This window comes from Phaethon lepturus, unplaced genomic scaffold (assembly GCF_000687285.1).
Source record: "Phaethon lepturus isolate BGI_N335 unplaced genomic scaffold, ASM68728v1 scaffold4020, whole genome shotgun sequence".
Lineage (NCBI taxonomy): Eukaryota > Metazoa > Chordata > Aves > Phaethontiformes > Phaethontidae > Phaethon > Phaethon lepturus.
This window is the reverse complement of record NW_010513896.1, coordinates 54,123-69,546: the sequence shown is the minus strand read 5'-3', so window position 1 is coordinate 69,546 and position 15,424 is coordinate 54,123. Positions and strand designations below refer to the sequence as shown.

Below are 15,424 nucleotides of genomic sequence, written 5' to 3'. Positions count from 1 at the left end.
GTCAAGGAGCCGTCCCTTCTACCATGTTGTACTGGTCTTCTTTAGCAGCCATCTTATGGTGACACGCAAACTCTAGCAATGACTGCTTCAAGGTGTTGCTCGGCCATGGGAGACACAAAACCACTTTAGTTGGAAAAGACATTTAGGGTCATCTGTGCAGCCCTCCCCAACACACCCAATGGAGAACGTGGAAATAGCCGCATTTCTATGCAAGTCACATCCTGTTATAAGCCTGTTCCACTCAGGACTCACTTGGCCACCCCTGATAGTGTAGGGCTGTGGGAGAGCTGACTGTATAAAAGCCCTGTGCAAATCCCCTGCCAATGTCCTGCTTATAATAAAGGTGGAGTTACCTTTTCTTGTGGTACCTTGGTGAAACAGTGAACCAGGCTGGGGTGGGCTGCCACAGGAAGACTGGCTTCCCACCTTTACTTCTTTTTGTGATCCCTAATTTCTCATTCTTTCTCTGCCATGCAGTTTGCCTCCGGATCCAGATCAACCCCCAAAACAAAGGCGAGTTCCAAGGCATTTCACCGGAGCGGGCATTTGCAGATTTCCTCTTTGCCAACACTATCCTCCATCTTGTCGTCATCAATTTTGTTGGCTGAGCTCTAGAAGAGACTGTGAGGTACTGATCTGTGGGGTCACAAAAGGAGCAACCACAGCTCACTCAACTTCAGTACTTTTGTAGAGTTGGTAGAGAACTAGATAGCAGATCCAGGAGTCCTAGCTCCCAGCTTTGTCTTGGCCAAGTGCATTTAAGCTGTTGTCCTCTAGGTTGATACAGGGTTAGGTTTTATGGCTTTCTGGGTTTGTGCATGTATCTTTTGGCCTTTATCATTTAAAAAGCAGTTTAACTAGAAGTGTTACAGAAACCTACCCGGATTTCTGTCTTGTAAGAGAAATACAGCATTTTGCAAGAGAGGCTTTGGGAGCTGGAACTTCTGGGCTCTATTTGGAGGCTGTGGTATGGCTGATGTCTTAAATGTGGAGTTTCTCAGCAGATGAGAGGAGGGAGTTTGGGACAGGGAGGGTTTTGTGCTGGAAAATGGAAGACATGCCCTGTTACTGTGCAAGGGGCCACAAGACCATTGGAGCCTGTGGTGTATTTCCCCTCCCTTTGCAGAAACATTGCTTATGTTGCCTTTCTTTCTTCCCAGGTCTTGAATTGCATTTGAGCTCTGATGCCAAAGCCTGGTATTGAGAAGTGCTGTTCCCCAGCAGTGTATTACCTACTTCCTTGATGGAGGAAGGGGAAGCAGGGCTCAAGATTTTTCCCCACAGACTGTCCTGTGGAGGGGTCTACTGCCTCACTGCAGTCACTGTAATTCTTTCCATCAATAAAACCCTTTATAATACTGCAGTCTCTTCCCTATTGGTGAGAAATACAGAGGTTCTTTTGACACCCAAGTTCCCTCTCAGGCACAACTCCCTGTTTTTACCACCCCATTCCCTTTCTACCCAGCAGGCTTTTATTCTGTGCCCCAGTTTCAGAGGGAAGCAGGAAGCAAGTCATCATGCAAACTCAGTTGTCATCCACCCTTTTCATCTTCTTGTTTCCTGCCCCTTTATCTTACGGAAAGTGTATTGCCAGTGTGCCCCCAGGCTTCAGAGCTGTGGAAAACTTGGGTTAGGTTGTGGTTAGCAGTCATGAACGAAAGGAAGCAGAGGGTGTCCTCCAGCACATCCCCAGGTGTACCCATCTTTCCACAGGAACCGCCATATCTCTCAAAGGCAGGTGTAGCACAGCTGGATGTCCCAGCTGGACTTAGAGGCTCTCTAAGGCCTGGTAGTGATACAGCCACCCTGCCAGAGTGTTAGCTTTTCTTCAATCTGATGTGCTGATAAACCCGAGGATATTGGAAGGGGCTGCCAAATTGTGTCAGTACTTCAGACAGAGCTGCGCTTGAGCTGAATCCATGGAGAAGGTCACCCCTCAACCTTAACTTCTTTGAAAATCCCCCCCACCAAAGAGTTATGAAATGCTTAAACTCAATGGCTTTGGCCCTTGGCCGTTGCCTCCTCGAGCCCAAACTACCTTCTGCACTGAAGTCAAATGCTTCTTTGTTGTGATGGAAAATCAGAGCTCTGTGGTGATCATATTATGAGCACAGGATGAGATAACCCCAGCTAGCCCCTCCATATCTTTGACTGCAGAATTTACCTGGTTTACCTTCAGGCACAAGGCTTGTGCCTTGTATTGATCAGTACAAGTCCTTGTACTGATCCTGCTTCATGCTTTGCGACTTTGTTCTGCAGCTGAAACACTAGATAGGTAAAATGTGCATTCAGGCTATGAGACAAAGAAATGCTTGTCAGCTGGTGCTATCATGATAAAACATGGGGTCTGATAGCTTCAACCTCAGCATTGCATTATGGCTCATGTTCACCACCTTTTTCCTTTTAGCATTTGCAGCTGTTCTGCAGCCATTAAACACATAAAAATGTGAAACTTGGGGCTCCTAAGTCTCTTGGCTAATGTAGACTCTGAAGAGTGAGGTACGAGGGAGCAGGGTCTTTAATGTCTCAAAGGATGCTGTCTGGGTCTGTGGTAGGAACAGTGAATTCATGCCAGCTCTGACACCACCACCCTGCTCCAGTCCCAGACATAAAGCTGGATTTGTTTACAGTGGTACCAGGTTTGTACTGATGGCGAGCAGGCAGGGGACTCAACAGCATGCAGGAATTGTAAATGAACCACTGAGCTCTTCTTTCCCATCAGAAGGACTCTCTCTGAGCCAGGCCCACGGTAGACAGAGCCAGCATGTTCACAGGAGGAGGAACAGCTCCGGGGTCTCGCCTTTGCCACTGCAAGCTGCTGTGTGCAAGCTGCGAGTGCCTCCCTGCGGGTCTGGGTGACGCGGCCTCCCCACGCTTTGGCTTTAGAGAGAGCTCCAGGCTGGGACCCTCCTGTGGCCGCTTCTAAGAACTGCACGGGAGCCCATGGAAAAGGAAAAACCGTGGCGTTTCGAGGGTTTCTGTTTTTTCCTGATTATTAACAGCTTGCAATGCCTCTAATTGCTATAAACTCAGTGCTAGAATTCAGGTCTATAAGAGCTACTCCCACATCTGAATAAGCTTCAACAAGTCTATAGATATCTTCAAGCTCTGCTCCTGGTACAGACCATGCTTGTGTCCCTGTTCACACTGTAGAAGAGAACAAGAAGAAAGGTTATTTCATGTACAGGGCCATGTTTAATGACGGATGACTAATGTCAGGCAGGGTGTTTTCTCAAAAAAAAACCCTAGAAAAGATGCAAATTCAAATTAATCTCCTACCCATAGGTAGGTATTAGGGGGCAGGAACTGGCATAGGGGAGAGGGTGCTAGAGATGGACCATGGCACCATCTCCTTCCCTGCCAATGTGAGAGAACTCTCTGGCCTGCCACATCTTCTTCCCTTCTCGTTTGGATGAGAAGTGAAATGATTTTTCTGCTCATGCTCCGATTCACTGCCTGTATAACAGAATGCAGAGGCCTATCAGCAAATTCAGAAATCTTACATACTTCCAAGAGCTCTCCCTGCCACCCACCACACTTTATAATGTATTTTCTCCTATGCTTTGCCCTGCCTATGCTATACATAGCTCAATCTTTCCTGCTCTACCCAAAACGCTTCCCCCAGACTCATGAGCAGGCTGTGGTGAGGGGGCAGGAAGGGAGGGTGCCTTAACCTCATTTGAGTTTGGCTTGTGGTCTAACGTCTGCTGTTCTTTTCCACATGCTTTTCCTCCTCCCAGCCACGTGCCACACCAGCCATGCTCTCCCCACCCCCTGTTTTGTGCTCCACTTTCCAGAGGAAGCGGTTTCTGTGGTAGGGCATAGAGGAGCATCAAAAGGTGACCCAGATCTCGATTGTGGCGTCATGGAACATCCTTTTCCTGCCCCACCTGGGCCATGAGACCCTTTCCACATCCTGTCCTACTGTGTTATTTCCTGCCTTTGCTTTGCACTGCGGTTTTTCTGTCTCAAAATAAAAAAGAAAGCACAAAGTGGTGATGTGAGGGGGAACATTGTGGTGGTGAGAGATTGAAAGCCTAATGTCTGAAAGTATCTTTGAACTAGACCTACAAATTCAGTGTTTTGGATATCACATGCTAAGAGTCACTTTAATCAAAATATTTTACTTTATCTATACATTCATCCCCTCACTCAGCAAATCTTATCACTGGGGTCATTTAACCTGGAAAAGACTGAGATGTGGAAACAGATGCGGCACACTGTCCCCCTTGACCATACAGCTGGGAGTGGGCTTGAAGTACAACACAAAGATTTAAGATGTATATTAATTTTTTTAAGTGATGCTAAAGGCAAATAAGCGTGGAAACTCTTCTTCCAAATCCCTGGAAGTTTCTGGAATGAGATCAATCAGTTGGAAATCTGTGAAATGCAATGACTGGTCTTGCTTTGTAAATCAAATATGGTTTAGGCAGCTTCATCAAGCTGTTTTCCCTGTGAAGTGGCAGACCTCATTGTGAGTGAAATGTGTGCTTCAAGAGCTGCCTGGAATCTAGCGCTTAGAGAGCTGTGGACTTTCTACAGCTGGAGAGACATTAGAGTGACTGTCGTGTCAAGGGAGAGGCAAGAGAATGAGTCCCTAAACATCCGTACTATAAAATAGACCCAGGAAGTTTGAAGTTGTTCCTTGGCAGGAGGGGTCACTAACTGTCTGTCACCCCGTGCAAGGCCACCTGCTAAATGGTCACAGTCTTCTCATGTGGTCCCTCTCACACATGAAGCACCAGGGCTTTTGGCTGAAAACATTTGAAGCATGAGCCTTTCCAGAATCAGAGTTCCTTGCAAGGGCTCTGAACCCAGCAGAATGAGAAATATCCCATGAGAGGGAATCACGCCCACCAGTTTGGCATGTGTTTCCTTCAGAGCACCTGCCTTATTTCTCCCTCCAGAGGAATGTCTGGTGCTTCAAAAGAAGATGGAGAAACCAATGTCACAAAAGGAGAAAATGTCCTCTAGTCTTGCCAGTGACAGACTGAACCTGGAGACGCAGGCCTGTCAGTTGGTGTCATTAATGCAAAAGTGGTGCCTTGTTCTCCCCGTGATGCTTGGGAGAGGGGGACATTTAGAGGCAGGCCACTTCAGGCTGCTACGCTCCCCATAGCAGTAGACATCTATTTTCAAGAACCTGGACTACTTCCTAGTCCTCTCACTGTGGGCAAGCCGTATTTCACTGTTGTCTTCACATAGCAGAATCTACTCTTGGAGGAGATGTGCTCCTCCATTCCCCTCCCCTCGAGCCAGCCACGCTGTCCTCTCCCACACACAGCATGGACGTCCTGGAAAGGGACCTTGTAGCTACTCCCGCCTGTGCTGGATCCAGCCAGTTATTGCAAATAGTGCCTGGTGGCCAAGTCAGGCTGAAGAGGAGAATCCAGGCGCCCCTTCCCTCCTTTGCCCCAAAATCCAGGCTCATTCCTAAAGCTCATCTGAAGGGTAAAACAAGTTCCTCAAACTACAGATACAAAAGACAAACAAGTTTCTTATTTTTTGTAAGAACTGTTTAATAGCAGCCAAAGGCCTAAAGAAATGTCAAGACATCAGGGTGGTTGCTGGTACAATTCAAGAATTAGCAACATGCAAATTTCACATGCATGCACTCTTACCAAGGAGTGCACATACATTTCAGTAGTAGTTTTATGCAATGGTTATAAAAGTAAATTGGGAAATGTAAGGTTGTTAGAACAAAAGTAGTTTGTATTTTTACTAAAAGCAAAGCCAAATCTTAAGCTGCTTTAAATTCAGAAAACGTTAAGAACAGATAGACTTTAAAAAATAGTAAAACACATTCTTTTTTTCTGTGATAAAGAAGTGAGAATTTCACTGAATTCAGGACTTCTGGGAGACCTAGCAGTGTATCTTTTAGGGGCAAAAAAATATACCTTGCTCTGATCTAGCAAAAGATAGCAGAGCATGGTGCATAGCCCCTTGAATAAGACTCTTTTTGCTTTTAGGCGTTTCATTTGCAACTGAAGTGGTGCCTGTGGGGGTGCACTCTAAGATGTGCGTACCTGAAAGCTATCAAAATATGAAAAATTCACATTCAAGTGATATTTAGCTTGCAGTTCAACAGCACTGCCCCAAGCAGAAATTGTGTGTCATTTTAACGCAAGTAACAGTGGTGTTTGCGACTTATAGCAAATTATGCTGCATGCAAAAAGAGGCAGTGTCATGCTAAATGAATCAGGCATGTGGGGGAGCAGAATGCTGAGAACTTTAAGGTTATTTTTTAGTAAAGTATTTTAGTTTTATAAAAATGCAAATAAAGCAATTTAGACTATAATGGCTGGTGTGATATACAGAAACAGCAAGTGATATCCCCTGTAATGGGAATGCCAGTATTCTCTCTTGCGCACAATGCTCTGGTAAAGATTCCTCAGCAGATTTTTTTTTGGTACTTCAGGGCAGCACCATCTGCTTCCTTTCATTCCTGTAACAAAAATAAAGGTATGTTAATTCATTATTTGTGAGACAGGTGCAGCTACACAATTGTAGACTTGAAGGCAATAGAAAGAGGAGAAAGCAACACTGGGCCCAAACTAATGTATTAGGTCTGAAGTCTTGAAGTCAGTATGCATCAAACTTTCCCATCTGGAGACTGGTCAGGGGATGAAACTGATGAATGAATGCAGGCAAGGGGAGGGATGGATGTAGAAATAGAAGCGAGAGATGTCTAGAAAGAAGAAAAAAGTAAAATTTGCATATGAATAAGGAGAAGTAAATAGACTTGAGGGGTGCATGAAAACAATGATATAGCCAAAGGAGTGGAGGGATTTTACTCTTGGTAGACAAAAGGGATATGGATAGACCTCATAAACGGTTATTACAGGGAGAAGGAACATTCATAGCTAATGAACTGATACAGATGTTTTCTGTCAGAGGCCTTACCACCCTGCATGCATACTCACTTTTTTTTTCCACATAAGCATCGTCATCAGCACATTAAAAATTACTCCTTTCATTAAAATAATTTTCAGGCCCAGCTGTGATAAAGACAGCATGTTCAGGTTTTCATCTGTAAAAGTAACAGAGAATGAAAGTCACAGGGGCACTGAAACATCCTCATGCCTAGACAGGCTTAAAAGCACTTCTTAATGAAGCTGTTCCACTTCATGTGATTGAGTCAGCTAGTAGGATAGCTAAGAAGACAGTGGGCAGGACAGTCTCACTGAGAAACTTTCATTTCTTCCAGCTGGTCTTTCAAGGGCCAGGTTTTCATTCAATAACCACTTAATTATCCAATATGAAAGTCTGCCAACCATCTAGCTATGTTTAAATACAATGTATTATGAACATAGAATGCTGGAAGTGAACCTCTTCCCTCTCCCTAAATTTTTTTAAGATGGGCAGGGGGAAAACAAGTCAATTTTTATTCAAAGAACACAAAGTCTATTTGGATTTTCTATTAATCTTAAGTTATAAAGCCATTTTCATTTGAAAATACATTGATCTACAATGGGGAAGCAGGGAGTTGTTATCAAAAAGTAATTTTATGTTTATCTTTGAAAACCTCTCTCTGAAATGACTGATCAAATCAGCCAAGTTTACTGATGAGTATTTTTCTGAAGTGGTGCTTTGGAAACATTTAGCTAACTGGTTTCTTTTCAGCAAGGCTGCATGTTTGCAAAAGTACAGCCGTTCTGCAAAGAGGGCAAGTTCAGAGGCAGGCTCAGCTCCTTTGAACTAGCAGGAACAGCAATTGCTTGAGCTCCAGCAGTGACTAGCATACTCCCACAGCCGTGAGCTGAAGCAAAGCTTGCTGAGATGCACCGTATCTTTAGCGCAACCCTGCTTCTGAGCACACACTGCAGAAATCACCTGCTTATCTTTTGGTTCATTAGGTGTTTGTGCACCCAAAAATAAAACCAACTCTTCTGAAGTCTGAAATGCAGACATCCAGTAAAGCTGACTCACATCAGTACCTTGAATCATTATGTGATGGGGAGTGGTGGTTTGACTAGTCCTAGCAAGAGCATGTAGGCACTGGCTACACTGGTCACGTAAAATTACCATCTGGAAGACTACATTAACCCAATGACTTCCAGCCTGTGGGTCCCTTTTGGAAATTTCCAGTCTGAGCTTTTGCTCCAACAGGAATTCTGCAAACAGGCAATGTTAGCAAAAACTCGGGAAGCCAAGCTTTACTCCTAAAACGCTGTGTACATACCTGTCCTGAAGTGTAGAGATACCCCTGTAACACAGAGAGTGCTGGTACCTGCAGATAGTAACAATAAATTTAAGTAATAACAGAAATGTACTTCTTCAGAAGTTCATAAAGATGTCTCTATTTAGAAGGGCTGGATTAGAATTTCTGGCCAGTAAACCTTCCCATAAATACTCTTTTCTGCTGTTTTCAGGGCAAGCATAAAATAATATCTAATTAAACGTCAGTGTCCCATCAGACAAAGGAATTTCAAGCTTTATATCCCCAACAGTCTGATTTTAAGATCTCTATGATGTGACTGTGCCAGTCTACTGACCCTTAATCTTGTTTCCACCAAGGAGGAAGGCAAAAGAAAACAGAGGCAACAGGACAACATTCCTCTGAAGTGTGGGGACATAATTCAGCATTGCTTGCAGGGCTGAGAGATGTGAACAGGTCCTGCTCACACTAATTGTGCAGAGACCAGGGTACCTCTAGCCCTGTACACACATCCAACAATGCCATTACCACTTTCAGGATCCTCGCCCTCCAGTTCTCCAAAGCCCTCGTGATTTGCACCACACTGCATTTCATTCTTCTTGGCCCAGTATGATGACAGGTAACTTGCTTCCTGTTTGTTCTCGGATGTTGCCACCTCCACAACAGTATTTGTCTGTTTATCAGCCAAGTTAAGAGTAAGCTTTTCAGGAGAGTAATCTGTGATAAGACACATTTCCAAATCCTCATCATCTTTAGAGATCAGCCTGTAGACTGAAGGAGATGGAGTAATATCTGAAAATGGAGAGAAGAGAAGAGACATTAGATGAGCGTACACAGTCATAGTTCCTTCAAACTTAAGATAGAGACACTTAGGTATGGAGGTTTTTCCATTATTTCGGTGGGAAGTTGCCTGATTATAGGGATCTTGGTCTAGGACATCCTTAGAAAACCAAGGCATTCACAGCCAATGATGCAGGAGCTAAACGAAACTGATGTAGACTTCTGCTGCGTAGAAGACACAGAGAGTGGTCAGACAGGATCCCCAGAGCATCTCAAATGATACTCATGCACATCCACATCCTAGGTGTCCATATCTAACCTAGTCATTCCTCTCTGTAACAACTCATTCAACTCTAGTCTGCAGCCTGGTCTTCCGTTTGAATCTTGGCCTGAATGCATTCAGGAATGTGCACAACAGGTGGAGAGAGCACTCTCTTCTTGCTCCACTGCTACGAGATGTAATGTGTCTGGAAATAACTGAGCAGCCCAGGGGCATTCTGCCTTTTCTGCAAAAGTATAGTCGAATCCACCACTGACATTCAAAATCCCACTTCTTTCTACCTGTCCTGAGGGACAGTGGGTAAACTACCAAGTCTTAAGGGTTTCCACATTTATCACCAGTCTAGCTAATTGTGTTCCTATAGGAGAAAGCTAGGAAAGCCACTGCAAAGTAGGAACACATGGTTGCGTTTAGAGAAAGAAGGATGAAACAGATGAATGTTTCATTATGTTCCACCACCTGACAGTGCAGTGTAAGATATTTTTGTTAAATTTTACCCTGCAGAAAAGGGGTTTGGAGAACTAAAGCCTGCAGATATAAGACACCTGAGGTTTGTTTCTGTGTTCTTGCTTCAAATTCTGCTAGCAAGTCAGTTAGACTAGGATTTTCCACACATATCAAAACACTACTATGGTTAAAATCTTTTTGCACATTTAGCTTTGTAAACTTGTACTCTAAGCATACATTTCATCTTGTCCAGCTCTTGAAGCCTGATTTTTGGAGAACGTGCTTTCCTAAATCTTTGTTTATGTGTAAAGTGTTATGGGCAGTGCAGTACTCTAATGATGAACAGATGAAATATCATTAAAGACATACTGTAGCCAAGATGAAGATTTGGGGCTCTCAGCAACCCTCTGGCTCCATTTTCCATTGGACTTCACAATCACAGGTTTGAACCAGAGCTTCAGTTCACATTTATAAAATGACAAGGTGTTATTGTGTAGAGTTGAGAGTTTAGATTAATATTTGCTTCATCCCTGTTCACACACCACATTGATAAATATTTTAGAAATACTAAAGACAGCATAGCTCCCAGATTAAGAAGTTTTAATTTCTTCCCATGTTGTAAGTTTGGACTACATCTTTGCTTTTAGAAGATGTTTCAAAATCTTATTCAAGTGCAGGCCCTAGTTCTATCCCTGAGATTTCACCTGTTCAACTCCCAGTTGTTCACCACCTAAGAGAAATAGCCATACTGCTTTATTAGTGTGATCTCAGAAAAAAACTAATTCACAAAGCCTAGTGATTTGTTCTCTGGCCCTTCTCCCAAATTGCAGTTAATCTATCACAGCTTTGTCCTGGCTTTGAAAAACCTGACAGGACTGTTTCCCAGCTGCGCAGAATACAGTCTAATATATGTTCTGACTCCCCCAACCCCACTCCCCACCTCTCATACTGCCAGTTATTGTTTTTTAAATAGAATTCAGTGATTGTTAGGGAGATGAAGACAGGAGCAGATAAAAAGTTTGATGGTAGGTCCCTGTGTAAAATACAGATGAACCAGGGTACATTATTGTCATGGAGTACATGGATATGAAAGAGAAGGGAAGGAATTGATCGAGCCATTCTGCTTCTTTCTCACAGGCTTTCTGAAGGGCTACATATCTACCTCTCTCCAAATTAGGGTGTTTTTCTCCATTTCACTCTGTGCAATGTTTTTGTCTTGAGCAGATAAAAAAATAAGGTCTGTTTTTTGCAGGCAACTTCAGCAAGCACCTGTTTTGCAAAATAGTCATTTCTCATTCTTGCTTAGAGTGGCTACTGGCTTTGTTCTGGTACTAAAGCCTTTTTCTGATAAAGACTTTGCATATTTGCACACTGTTACGAAAGTCTGCAGATAGCAGTATTGGTAAACATCAGCTATTATAACCACAGCACTGTCACCTATGTTTCCTGTTATTCTGTTCTAATGAGTTGGTGGATGTGTTGGAGATGCTGTATTGATATTTATGACTTGTATTTGAAGGAAAGATTGAGAAGTAAATAATGATACTCTGAGCTGTCCACCCTGCCTAATTTCATCTTTACTGAAGGATACCTTCCAGCTGGAAGAACTGGAGCTGTTTGAATGCTGTTCCTGGCCAGTCTACAGAGAAAGCCAGCTCTAGAGGTTGATTTCAGGGAGAGAGCAGTAGAAGTCTGTTCCAACATCAAGCTGAGACCTATGCCTTTTTTTTCCAAACAAGCTGCAATAGAAATCCTGAACTGGTTTAACACACAGCTTGTATTATACAGAGATTTATCTCATTCTCCATTCCCTCCAAAAAAAAACTCTCTGAATGTCTGGTCATACTGGAATTGGTGTGATAGAGGTCTTTGATCCTCTTACCATTCCTCAGCCTGAGACATTATATGCCACAGCTAGAGTTAACCTGGAGCTATCCCCCAACTCAGAGGAAATATATACACCCTCACACAGTCAGGCTGATCTTGACCCCAGAGGAGCAACTCGCGAGACTTAACAAGCACTTTAGTAATTTTTGCTGGCTGTCCTCCAATGGAAAGTCCAAAAGTTCTACCAGAGGTCCTTTGTGAAATCTGCCAGCCCTGCATGGATGCTAGAAAGTCTACAGCAAGACTAGTTGTCCATATTTCATACCTGAGCCCTACTCTAGACTTCCCCTGCTTGTGTTTGGACGCACTCAGATAAAAGAAGCCAAGTCCTAGTCCAGCATCAGCCAAGTCATCCAAAATACAAGAACTCCTGTGCAGAGATTCAGTATTTGTAAATGTGAACATGCTGCTTCACTTACAGGGTTCAGGCATAATTCTGGTCTCCACCCCAAAAATGTGTTTGTCATTGCCTCTGTAATTACACATGGAGAAGTTAAACTACCAAAACCATCCAAGGTCTTTCTCGCAAACCTTTAAAGAGGAAGATTTCTAGCTGAACCAGAACTAGAGGTTAATTACTAGAGGGAGAGACACAGTGTGTGAGGAGAAATCATGAGTTCAATGGACTAAACAGTTCTCTAGTACCAAAACAGGATAAATCCTGGGCTTGTGTTCACATTAAGGAAAAAGTTGAGATGAAGTTTTCTTACATTTCATGTTGGAAAGCAATACCCTATTTGTGTTCATGTATAGACTTATTCATGCATCATCTAAACTGCAGGGGAGATTTACAATGATCTCCTCTGCTGCTCCTTTCAACAATGTTAAGAAAAGATTTTGGGGGGTCAGAAGGAGCAATTCTGCTTACCTAATCCACTCTTCAAAGCTCACAGGTGAATAAGATGGCTTAATCCACCTGTGTAACAATTGTCTGGAAAGAAAAAGACTTGAAGTGGCGGCTCATGAACATCTGTCATTTTCACAAAATACTTTTACATACTTTTTCTACCAAAATCAGTGTGGATTTTAATTGCAAGAATCAGTTTTTAATATTATATGCCGGAGATTTAATTTCTAGAAAAATAGTTCATAGAATCATAGAATGGTTTGGGTTGGAAGGGACCTTTAAGGATTGTTTAGTCCAACCCTTGGTTCAAATAGTTTCAACCCTCATTCATATAATTTCTAGTCCCAAAAAAGCACTTTCTGAATTAGAGATTAACTGGTCATGTAGTGCCAGCCAAAAAAATCCCATATGTTTAATGAGCAAGAAAAAAAAACATTCAAAAGAATCAACCTAAAATCGCTTTCTAAAAGCAGGGGGAACAAGGTAATTTTTATGTTGATATCAAAAAGCAGAAGAACTTTTTATCTTACATTTGTTGAATTGTCTCAGTTGTAGATGTCTACTTCACACCAAAAGGATATCCTTTACTGATCAGTCTATTTAATGGGTATATTTAATTAGATAACTTATTTGGGATCATAGATAACCTTGTGCCATTTCCAAAAATTACTCTTCGGTATCCCGGTATCTATCTATCTCCGGTATCCCACACATACCAGTTTGTATCATTGCAAATATGATATAAATATGATATAGCAAATACCATACCTGGGAAATTTCTTCACAATGCAGTGTGAAACTGTGACTTAAACATGAACCCAGAGGTATCTTTGAATTTTTTTTTTTTTGCCCTCAATCTAAGGCAAAAATGCAGACTCTGGTGTATGTGAAAAAAGTTAGCTCTGCCCAGGCTAATATATTCCTTTTTATAATTACTGCACAAACACTATTACTGTCTGACAGGACTCAGAAGTTAATGTTAATGATATGCCAAGATCATTAACCTAAGAAATTGATGATGCCATCTCATTTCCCACTATTCCCAGTCTCTCTGCTCCATCTTCACAAGCATCTTGTTGAGAAATAATCCTGGCTTCATTTTCTTTCAGCCACCACTATTCCCTCCACTCTTCATCTAGAGTTTATGTTCATTCCCCATAAAGTTAGACCTGTTCAGAAACACTAACCAGTGGACACTGCTCCAGTCTTCATATCTTCATAACCTGTCCTTCTCCAGCTCTTACTCACCTGGGTTGGCTTTAAATCTAGTCCCTCTTCCAAATACAAATTTATTGTATCTTTCAGTTTCAGTTCCCACTCAAGAAGAAGCCTTTGCAATAAATTCCTGCCTACCAGCTGTATATTCCAATAACTCCTCATCTAAAATATGTGGGAAAGCTGTCTACCAGAGGATGACACACAAAGATACTTGAAATTTCATTCTATCTTTTCAGGTTTCTAAAGTACTTTAAAATATATCAGAGGAAAGAGATTTACCATGCATCACAACAAGTTTGGTTGTGATAAATACATTTTTCTAGTTCCTGACGGCTCACACTGTAACATCATTCATTACAAATTAGGAAGGGCACTTTATGTTTGGATTTTAAAACCAAAAAATCATGACATATTCTCTTAGGCTAAGAGTTAGAAAATCCAATGTCTAAGTCATTAGTCAGAATAACCTCCAGACATTGTATAATTACTATTTTAAAGATGCAAAAATCAAGTCTGAAAACCTTAATAGCCAGAAGCTCTATAAAACTGCTAATCTTTTTTATGTAGCATTTGGCCATGTGTGAACTGCTTCCAGCACTCTATGTATGACTGCACTATGCCATAACTATTAAACCTGTGTAAGCATTACCATCTTCTCTAGCTGTTCTTTTCTGCACAATAGCCAAACACTCCCTGCATTCCAAGACAGCATCTCTATCCCAACCAGTTCTTGTCAAGGAAAGTGGAAAAGAAGTTGGAACATGCTTCCATGAAAGTCCCTAGTCCGTCTTACTCAATGAATAAATGACTTGCGAGTCCTGGTGTTAATGTGGAACAGAAGGCTCAAACTTACTTGGGACAACAAGAAGTTGGGTCCCAGTTCCAAATGTGAGTTTCACATATCTCTGATTGGCACACTGGTGTCAACCTCTACAAAAATGTAGGCAGTTTTTCCCAAGTCATACTGACAACGAGGTCAACAGACATTCCAGAGCAGGGAATAACTTAAGGGAGCAATGATGAAACACACTTATTTAAGTCACCATCAAAGTACCAATGAAATCTACTAGAAAATTATCAGGATCAGAAACAGGGAGATCAAATTTAAGAAGTTCATTTATTCACTGGTTTCAGTTGTGTATTACACCTTTTGCGGCAGTACTAGAAACAATCTGTGGTTTTGTATCTGTAACAGCACCTAAAATTCCTGTTGAGTGTGCCATGTAGTTAGGACCACTGCCTTTCAGTCCAAGTTTTCTCCTGAATGTTTCTCCATTTACTACTCACCTGGCTTGATCATCAGCAAGGTTCCTTTCCCTAACATCAACTTATATCCTCCTCCACCCCCGTATTTCACACAACCCAGGAAATCTTTGCAAGAACCCCTTTGACCTTGGTTACAGTTATCTCCTTACAGATTTCAGTGACACACTGTAACCCCATTGAGATTGTGGAGCTTCACAGGGAGTTTCAGTGGCAATCTGAGCCTTATAATTCTATTACTCAGAATCCGCACATCCTCACTTAGATACCTGGTAGCATTTTTGCCTTAGTCATAGTAGTAGTAGTAGGTTTGCTTTGTAGCTGTGACAGCTCAGCAAATCTGGATTCAAGTCCCAGTAACAAACAGAATCCAGTTGCAATATTTGTGAATAATACAGAATCTGTATATCAGACAAACCAGCTAAAAGGAAGTCCAATTCACATTCCAACACTAATATTAAAAATGTTAAGATTATACTGTTCCTTGGGATTCTGCTACAAGCAAAGACCAGATTAAATGCTTGTAATCACCATAAGTGGGTAT

The 15,424-nt window shown here is 42.2% G+C and overlaps 1 protein-coding gene and 1 gene segment (V, D, J or C); one reads left to right on the top strand and one right to left on the bottom strand.

Annotated features, from left to right (window-relative positions):
- Positions 1-477: 477 nt before the first annotated feature.
- DAD1 (defender against cell death 1) lies at positions 478-608 on the top strand (the record flags this gene model as incomplete). Its single annotated transcript, XM_010291287.1, has 1 exon — positions 478-608. A coding segment is annotated over one exon (131 nt), but the record flags the coding sequence as incomplete, so codon positions are not given.
- Positions 609-3,057: 2,449 nt separating this feature from the next.
- Positions 3,058-14,941, bottom strand: LOC104624021. The segment is given in 5 exon segments: positions 3,058-3,147; positions 6,924-7,030; positions 8,183-8,230; positions 8,687-8,950; positions 14,905-14,941. Coding segments are annotated over 5 exon segments (546 nt in total).
- Between the last annotated feature and the right edge of the window lie 483 nt (positions 14,942-15,424).